The sequence below is a fragment of the Brachycentrus maculatus genome, unplaced genomic scaffold (assembly GCF_059751285.1).
Source record: "Brachycentrus maculatus isolate JH-2025_06_01 unplaced genomic scaffold, ASM5975128v1 h1tg000714l, whole genome shotgun sequence".
NCBI lineage: Eukaryota > Metazoa > Arthropoda > Insecta > Trichoptera > Brachycentridae > Brachycentrus > Brachycentrus maculatus.
Window position 1 is genome coordinate 358913 of NW_028281445.1, and position 11223 is coordinate 370135.

Below are 11223 nucleotides of genomic sequence, written 5' to 3' on the forward strand. Positions count from 1 at the left end.
TATAATTAGTGACTTAAAAATTACAAAAAAACGGAACAGCTTACATTGCTGTCCGAAATCGTTAATTTTTATAAATGGCTCAATTGAGGCAAAGCTTTTATCATTCTTATACGAAAAAAGATGGAAGTTTTAGAATTCCAGGGCTTATGGCCTGGCATTTGGCTGGCTTATGTAACCACTTGATACACTTAAATTAAAATCTGTAAAATTTACCAGTCTGCCCATTGAATATCCACTAAGCGTTGATTTTTAAAAGTTGCGTTTATGCATTGTTGTTGAATTCCGTCCACCTTCGGCGTATAAAAACGATGTAGATGCTTTTCTTAGTTTCTTACTACTTTTATCTGAGATATCGCATTTCAACTAAATTTAGTCTACTTGCATCCTTCATAATAATAAAATAAAATTACATATTTATTCATGATGAATTTATGTATATTTAAAAATTTAATATTTCGTGAATGGCACTTTATAAACATACAAAATATGTCCTCAAGCAAAATATCTTTGTAATTTACGAGTTTTTAAATGGATTTAATTTTTTACGACATTCAAAGCCTGATATTTTTTCCGCTCAATGTAAGAGTTCCGCCTTTTCCATGTTCATGGGATTTTATATTTATCACAACAGACTAAATCATTTCTAAAATGGAGCATAATATCTGATATATTTCCATCATTGTGAGATGGTAAAATATAGTATTTTAGATATGGTAAAGAAAATCCGTTTGCATCCCTTTTATGAACTTTGGTCTTCGATCTCAATTCACGTGGAAAAAGGTCACCTATCAATCTTGCCTTTTTAGGTCACGTATTTATAGATAAGAAGACTTTTTTTGACTGAACCCAATAAACGTAATATGAACTGAAAGTCGAAAAATATTAGGTTTGAATAAACGGAAAACAAAGAGAATTATTTTGAATTGTAACAGTTATTTTGTTTCCTTAACGATTGCATTTCACTAAATAATTGATATTGATTAAAAATATTATTTACATTTTTTCATACTTTAATAATTACTCACATAAACTTAAAAAATGATTTTTCTTTAAACGAGTTGGAAAATATGTATGTCAGGAGCACGTACTCTCTGTTTGGTAAAGTTTTTTTTTGTGGCAAACACAATATTTTGTTCTCCAGTCGCGGTCTGAATTCTACCAACACATGTTTATGTAGACATAAATGTGAATCACGCAGTTTGTATTAAATTTTTACATAGTAAAAATATAATTTCAGAACTTGACATGAAAAAGTTCCCGCATAGAGTGCTGAGAATCGATATATTGACTTTGGATACTTTTCTAAAAACGCGCTCGTCGATAAACAGACGATAATGCCATTGTATTTTGGTGGCCGAGCTGGGAGGTTGTATCGTGGCGTGTGCGTTTCTAGACTTCCAATTTATCAATTATATTCATAATTTTACCAATTTTCAGCGAAAATAGTAAAAATCTATGAGTAAAAACCAATTGTTTTCTCCCATACGATGTCCACTAAAATTGAAATGGATCATTTTTGCAAATAAAGTCTTAATCAATATTGGCATTAATATAAAAAATCATTACTTTAACGATTAAACTGATTTGGATTTTCATTTTATTTATCAAAGACTTAAAAAAATATGGTACTGAGAACTCATATCGCTCACTCCTTTCAAGAACGTCATAAATAAAAAAACTTGGTTTTTCAGGAGAACGTTTTTAAAGTTTAAAAAAATAATTCAATGTATTAAAAATAAATATAAAGCCACTAATTGAACTTTTAACTGTGCAACAAATCTTTTTAGGTAAAACCTGAAGATTTTTTCTCCATTCCAAAAAGTATTTAGTAAATTTAAAAAAATAATTAAACAATACCTTTTCTTCAAAATGCAAAAACAACACTTTCTGCCCTGTAGCGGGTAAATATTAAGTTAAAAATATGCCTCTTTTGCTGGGATAAAGTACATTTTCTGGACATTCCGAAAACATGCATAACTGAATATTATCGATTTTTGATTCATGACGTTCTTGAAAGGAGTGCGCGATATGTGAAAGAACCTGTCAATTTAAGGATATACTCGTATATAAGTTCCGAAATTCATTAGTTAGGTTGTTAATCATATGAGTAGTGAATATAACACGTGCAACAAGTGATTACCTTAACCACCCTATGACAAGTCGTAAGCTCTGTAAATACCCATATTCCAACTATCTTTTTAATTTATGTTAAGATGATTATAATCATTTATAGTTATTTATATATAAATAACTTCTAAATGGACAAACCCAGATTTGGACACATTCAAAATATTATGGATATTTCATATATTTTTTTAAATAAAGAAGTGCTGTTCAAATACTGAATAAATTTTTACTGCCTATTATAATTTATCTTACTATTTTAGTCGCTTCAAAATTCAAAGTGGAATAAATATTGAACTTCGAAAGAATACAATGTAAAAAGCTTTGCTTATAATCAAATTACACAAATGAACCCAACATTGAAGACACTTTTTACTACACGATTAACATTTTCGTGCCAACAACGAGTCTTTTCACGAGCAGAGCCTTTTACGCAATTTCATTGAAAGCTTTCAAATAATCACTTAACCTCCTACCGCAGAATCCATGGTAAATGAGCTTTGAAAGCAACCAATCCAAAGTGGATACAGCTAAAAGCTTGCTACTTAAAATTCGGCTGTTCAATATACAATTTATTAGAATATGTTTTTTAAAATCTTGTATATTCAAAGAACTCAGTCGAGAATCTTGGTTTTTAAGCCCAAGGAAGTTGAACATAAATAAAATAAACATTTACAATGTAAAACAATAATCCGAATTTGTTTATCGTATTAGCTGTTTTTTTTTATAAGCTTTGATAATGCCATCGTATGGGTAAAAAACGGTCACAAACAATGGATTGATACATAATTTTTTTAACATCTCAAATACTCGTTCACAAATTTGGATTATCTCCAATTACAGGAGTTATTTTTCACATTATTTTTTGTCATCTCAGCATAAATGAAGAAGGATATGAAAGTCTGGGCATTTACTGGTCATAGACTGGTTTAAGTGGTGACCACTTTACACATGTGTAAAGTTTCACAACATTCATCAATTCTACACATGATTTTGACAACCACACTATTCAAATCCTTGGAACTTCTAGATATATTGATTTAACTCGAAACGTTCTTGAATTCAATAGACTTCACTAGAGATATCTATGGCGGGATGAGGATTTTTTTTTACTAAGCAGACACTCTTTCATTTGTATATGATTGGACATACTCAAAATGTTGTACATACATATATGGATCAATACTTTAGAAAATAACATCGTTTCATATAAATTTCTTATAACAATGGTTTGGATATCATGTTCGGTTCTTCTTGTTTCTTGTTAGTATCATTAATTATCTTTCTACTTCGTTTACACCCACTCATTTTCATATCAAAGACGTTTGTTTAAGAATATTTGTTTATCTGGTAGGAACTCATTTAATTTATTGAATATGCTTTGATAAGTTAAAGTAACATTTTCTATAAACCTATTCATTAACATACTAACCACAATACTTTGGGGCGAAATAAAATCTACTTGTAAAAATAAAATAAAATCTTTATTAACTGTGCAACAACTGTATAACTTTTTGCACTTTTATTTTATTAAATATCATCAGATCGACATTAGACTAAACGACAAAGGTAAAGATGAAACCCGTTCACTGATGAAATGAAATAAGAGGGGAAAAAGCAGTGTACTTATCATTTTACTATATAAGATGTAGCTCAACCATGAAATACTAAGACAAAAGATAACTAGATGTACCCGGCCACTCGTTGTTGTGCCTTGGTCTGAATAAATGGCAAAGAAAGGTAAGAGATAAAAAGTAAGTGTATTTTCACAGTGCTAGTTGGTAATTATTGACAACCAGCAGATTCACAACGGGTGGTTGTCAATAATGGGTAGAATGTTGAATGTTACACGTGTGTAAAGTGATTACTTAACCAACCTATGGCAGGTCATAACCCTTGTAAATAGTAAGACTTTCATATTCTTCTTCATCTTTGTTGAAGTGTGAAAAATGTGAAAATAATAAGTGGAGAAACCCAGATTTGTGAACAAGTATTTGGACACACTGAATATTATGTTTTTATAGATTAAGCGTTTAATTTGTATAAAGAACCAACTTTAATTTATATATTAATTGTTAAAAACAAAAACTTACGTTTTAAGTTTACAAAATTACATTTTATTGTTAAAAAAAAATACTAAAATAAATTTTAGGACAATTGTTTCACCTTGTTATGGCATTTCGAAACGAATGTTTTGTGAAGATATTTAAAAATGGCATAACAAGGTGAAACAATTGTTACATTTTTTAAACATTAAAATACAACAAAGTAGACTTAGAAAATCAGTGTTTGATTTTAAAATTTAATTTATACATGTATTATGTATGTTAAATTGAAGAAATAGAATAAACCTAGATATTCTATGAAAAATATCAACAAAGCCTATTCGATGCGGACACATATGTTCCCCGTCAGTTAAAATAATGCGATATCGAATTTGGGATACCTTTCTTATTATAGACGCCATAAATTATCGCCGGGCTGAGAAATATATTTTAGTAGGGATGAAAAAAACCATTTAACGTATAAAGCCTCTAAATTCATGATTTTCACTCGTTTATTTATTCCTGCGCTTAGTATCGTAATAAAAATGGCGTACATAAATATTTTTCGCTGGTGGTAATAAATGGCTTACTTCCAAATTGAAACATTTATTTAATGGTAGGTTTTAATACTTTCAATTTGTTTTTAAATCCAAAGTGGCTATTAGTATTTTAATGTAATTTGTAAATTCAAAATTTAAAGGTGAGAAATAGTGACAAATATCCCTCATTAATTTATTGCTCTAAGCAATAAATTGATAATTAATATGGGTATCGATATCTCAACACAGATGAAGAATATAAAAATCTACTTATTTATAGGTTTTAATTTATTTTAATTTTAATATACTAATATTTAATTTCTTTTACCCTAGAACACTACAAGAAACGCCAAATTGGTCACCTTGCTTTTATATAATCAAGATATCATTGTGTCGATATTATGCAGTGCCTCATGCACCATTGGATACGAATAAGGGTTAAATCAAGAAGAATAATAAGATTGTTTAGTTTCATAATGATTCTCTAGAAAAATCAGAATAAAATTTCATTAAAGATTTTTCAAATATTGACATCTAAATAAAGATGAAGAAGAACATGAAAATCTATTTGTTTACAGGGTGTTGTAATTGCTTAATTTAAGTTATCACTTTATACGTGTGTAATATTCTCCATTCTTTCATTTGTATAGGGAAGTCCTTTTATCAGAAAAAAATATACAAAATCATTTAACCCCTGACTTGATGGGTATATACATATATAAATATAATATATATATATATATATATATATATATATATATATATATATATATATATATATATATATATATATATATATATTTATATATATATATATATATATATATATTTATATATATGTATATATTTATATATATACATATATATAAATATATATATATATATATATATATATATATATATATGCAAATATATATATATATTTATATATATATATATATAAATATATATAAATATATATATATATATATATATATATATATATATGTATATATATATATATATATATATATATATATATATATATATATATATATATATATATGAATATTTATATATATATATATATATATATATATATATATATATATATACATATATATATATGTATATATATATATATATATATATATATATATATATATATATATATATATATATATATATATATATATATATATATAAATATATATATATATATATATATATATATATATATATATATATATATATATATATATATATATATATATATATATATATATATATATATATATTTATATATATGTATATATTTATATATATATACATATATATAAATATATATATATATATATATATTAATATATATATATATATATATATATATATATATATATATATATATATATATATATATATATATATATATATATATATATATATATATATATATATATATATATATATATATATATATATATATATATATATATATATATATATATATATATATATATATATATATATATATATATATATATATATATATATATATATATATATATATATATATATATATATATATATATATATATTGATATATATATATATATATATATACATATATATATATATATATATATATATATATATATATATATATATATATATATATATATATATATATATATATATATATATATATATATATATATATATATATATATATATATATATATATATATATATATATATATATGTATATATATATATATATATATATATATATATATATATATATATATATATATATATAAATATAAAAATTTTCTAGCCTCCTACCAGTCTGATAATATCAGTAACGCCAAAATCTGGTCACTCTTTAAATAAAACAAATATGGAAAAAAACTTTATGGTTGTTATTTTATTTTACAAAATTCATTTTGCTTACGAGATATGCGAGTTTCCATATTTTACAGATATATTATTAATGAATTGATGAGTTTATTTATATTTCCAGTATGTATTGTTAGGTGATCCCATAAATCCTGCTCGTCATCGTATTGGTGGCTTCTTGAAAAATCTAACCTTTCCCCTCACATTGTCAAAGAACCGATGATAAATTGACCAGCCGATATATTATGACTGCTCTTCAGTACCTAAGGCCATTCAATACCCGACCATCCTTACAATAAAAGCACGTGTACGTACTGAACACAATATGCTATTATTACCGCAAGCCTTACAAAATCAAACACGTTTGGAAACAGGATGACTATACAGATACTCGTTTATCAAAATGTACCCTTAACCATATGTACTGCACGAACTTTGAAATGTTTAACTAGTTTACATGGTGTTTGGTTCTGACAAATACAATCATCCCTTAATTGAAGAGTAGAATACAAATTAAGTATTCATATTTAACGAAAAAGAGATATTATTTATTGATTCGGCGTTAAATAAGAAACTAGTTGTGTGTAATGAAATAAAACTCGATAAGCTGTAACATACAAGTGTTTAATTTCTTCATTTAAACATTTTTTTCATTATTTGAAAAGGTTCTATTGAGATGACGATTTTTTTAAAGTACAAAATAAATACAAATGTCTGGGAAAGAAGGGTTTAGACCTGTTATTAGTTGGCTTAAGCGATCACTTTAGTTGCTGCGGAACAATCGATTTTTTCTTTCTTTTCTTTGACATCTCATCAAAGATGAAGAAGAATATAGAAGTCTGGGAATTTACGGGTCTGACGACCATCATAGGCTGGTTTAAGTGATCACTTTACACACGTGTAACGTTCACCAATTGATGAATGTTACACGTGTGCAAAGTGATCACTTAAACCAGCTTATGTTGGTCGTCAGACCCGTAAATGCCCAGACTTCCATATTCTTCTTCATCTTTGATGAGATATCAAAAAATAATATGAAAATAACTCCTGTAATTGGAGATAATCCAGATTTTGAGAACAAGTATTTGGACACACTCAAAATGTTGTAAATCGTTTAGTATTTTATGAATTAAATATACGTAAGTATACTCGTACACACACACAAACATATTTAGATAAATACCTTTAGTCCTATCTTAAACAAAAATGTGCTCTTTTCTCCGTCGGCAACAAAAAAATGGAAGGAACTATGTATGCTCGTAATGTGTTTTTCTTCCATATTTATTTTCCACTTAAATGTTTTCAATTAAATCATTTCAGATGCGTTAATTTATGCCTTACCTCTAAATATATTTATGTTGATTATTTTATATTAAAAATATTCACAAAACGCTGCATATATACTCGTATATATATATATTGAAAACACGCTTCAATATTCAGGATTAAATTGAAAATACCTTCCCCGGGTCCGGCCTTCGGATGAATATTGACTGCAACCATCATGAGAATATTTCAAGGAGAAGAGCTTCCCGCCAAGATCTAAACGCAAAGCTATCTCGTTTGTCGGAGCTTATTTTCCATCAAAATGTGAAACCAGGGTATTTCATATGAAATTTGAAAAACATATTAACTTTACCATATTGATGTTAAACGAAAATCCCACGTATTTCATTTTCAATAAGGGCATAATGCTTAGGATAAATTTCATAAAATATGTTTTTTAAATATTCCGATAAATATTTCGTTTAAATGATTTCAGCTTTAAATAGGTCAAACCTTTGAATTCAACGGTTCTCAAACTTTTTTGGAAAAAATACCCTTCTGAAAAAAACAGTATTTTTTACGAGGCCCGAAGCAAACCCTTATTATAACCCTTATCCGCACCTAATGGTGCATAGGGCACTGCGTCAAATTGACGCAGTGTTATCTTGATCATTACTTACATGAAGCAAGGTGATCACTCTTGCACTTCAGGAACCAGTCCAGGGTAATATTAAATAAATATACAGTGTTAAATCACTAATATTTATTTTCACCCCCCCCTGTTAATCGAACCCGGGACCTCAAGCACGGTAGCTAAACACGCTGACCATTACACCACGGAGGCGGACGCAAACCCTAGTTTTATTTAATTGTATTTATTGAAAATGTATCAATAAATATTGGACGGAACGCATTTCTTTTCGTAATGGAGTTATTTTATTTTATTTAGTATATCCGTGTGAAAAATGAAAATGAAAGCTAAAAATTTACCAAATAGACCTAAAAATTATTGAAAAAAACGTTACTTCAAAGAAATGTTTACGAGTTTTACATTCCGAAAAATATACCAGAGAATTTTTTGCGTAAATTAAAATACTGTAACATTTACTTGTAATTAACTTTACCATACTAACTATGGTTTACTTAAAATTTTATTCACTTTATATTTATAAACCCAATAGACACGTGTATTTAATATCATGATAAACATTAGTGAAATTGAGAAAACTCACATTCGAGAATTGTGTTCCTGTTTTTTCATTATTTACATATTCTATATTCATTCATTAAAAAGGGGAAGTTTATTATCGTAATGTTATTTGATATTTTATTTTTATTTATTTTCCGTGAATTTTAAAAGATTAATAAACTCAAATTTAAGATATTATTTTTGACATCTCATCAAAGATGAAGAAGAATATGGAAGTCTGGGCATTTACGGGGCTGACGACCGTCATAGGCTGGTTTAAGTGATCACTTTACACACGTGTAACATTCACCAATTCTACCCATTATTGACAACCACACTACTCAAATTCTTGGAAGTTCTGTATATATGAACCAATTTAGAAACCTTGTTCTTGAATCAATAGAACTTCACTACAGACATCTATTGGTGAGATGTAAAGAAGCTTTTTAGTAAGCAGAAACTCTTATATTAGTATGTGAGATCCGAATCAAGTATTTGTGAACAAGTATTTGGACACACTCAAAATGTTGTCAAATTTAAGATTTTATTTGAGATTTTTCGACTTCATCATAGACGAATGACAGAATATTTTTGTAGGATATCGTAAAAAATAATCGTTTTATCAACTTATTTACTATTTTTTAAAACCTATGTTTCGCTTCAAAAGCATATTTATCTAGGTACAGAAAGTTATATTTTGCTTAGTTAAGTTTCTGTTAAGGAAATACAGAAAAAACTTGTATTTTTTATATCTAGCTCCTGCTTTTCAGTTCTAAAGCCGCAGGCTTCTCAAAAAGTTTAATTAAACTTGAGGGGTAATTTGCGCCTTAATCTAACATTAAACTCTCTTGTTGCAGCTCTTACGGTAGAAATTCCGAAGCAACGTGGTAATGTGGTACAAACTGAGCTTTCGCTAAAAGTAAAGTAACGAATGTACACACATAAAATATTTATACGAGTGAATTTATAGGCACGCAAAAACATAGTCGTACATATACTCTGAGTGTTAAACAGCTGGCAATGAAAGTAAATATTAAATTTTACAATTAATACTAGATTGCAATGGAAATAATTTGTTTTTTTGTTTGATATATTCAAAGTAATAACATTTTTTAAAATAAAAAAATGTAATGATTTTTGCTACATGGCACATTTTTTTCAGCTTTGAAAAATCAATAAAATACAAAATGTGTTCCAACCACTTTAATTTTATATATTTTTTTTATTCATTTAATACATTTACATTTTTATTTATAACATAATACATTTGAATCATTTATACATACGGAGAACTTTTATATTTCGATTCGCTTTGCCTCTCCATAAAAAAACTGTGCTCTTGTGCTTGGAGAGGGACTTACACTCGTGGTTCAATGTTATATAATAAAAGATATTAGAGTTTTTTTGTATATTTTTTCAAGATTCAAATGTAAAGAGCTTTAATTTTTTTTCTTAAGTATTTTTATATCATCTATGTACTTTAATCTCAACCAGTTTTGAAAATACCTTGTCTTCCTCAGGAATGAATACATAACGCATGTGATGTGACTTGAGTTTGAGTGTGTCCATAATTTTGATTCACAAATTCTGGAATTGCTCCATCAAGGAGTTATTTACATCAAGATATGGTGTTTCAAAATGATGTGGAATACACAAAACACAAAACACAAGTCACAAGAAAAAGTGATATTTACCAAGAAACACAAAAATTAAAAATATTACTGCCGAATAAATTAATGAAAAAAATTAACGTTTGACCTTTGGAAAAGCAATATTTTTAATAAATATCTAATGTGACTTATTACTTCTACGTAACTTTATGAATAAATAAATAAATAAAACAATTCGTAGCGTAGTGGTAAGCACGTTTGGCTACCGTGCTTGTTAGTAGTCCTGGTTCGGTTCCCAGCAGTGTCAAAATAAATATATCGTAGTCGTACAAGAGAAGGTGACCAACTGACATAACGTAAAATGTTCAGGAGGACCATGAAGTCTTTTAATTGGTAAAAAAATAAACATCAATGCAGTTAGTCATTTAACAAGTTAATAAATATATTTATATATATATATATATATATATATATATATATATATATATATATATATATATATATATATATATATATATATATATATATATATATATATATATATATATATATATATATATATATATATATAT

General features: G+C 26.6%; 1 protein-coding gene across 1 annotated transcript in view; it reads right to left on the bottom strand.

The window, feature by feature from the left end:
• LOC148300455 (monocarboxylate transporter 8-like) overlaps nt 1-8089 on the bottom strand; it is a 169827-nt gene extending 161738 nt beyond the window's left edge. The window contains exon 1 of the mRNA XM_088274743.1: nt 8047-8089. Within this exon, the coding sequence (XP_088130869.1) occupies nt 8047-8089 (43 nt within the window). The remainder of the gene's footprint in view (nt 1-8046) is intronic.
• Between the last annotated feature and the right edge of the window lie 3134 nt (nt 8090-11223).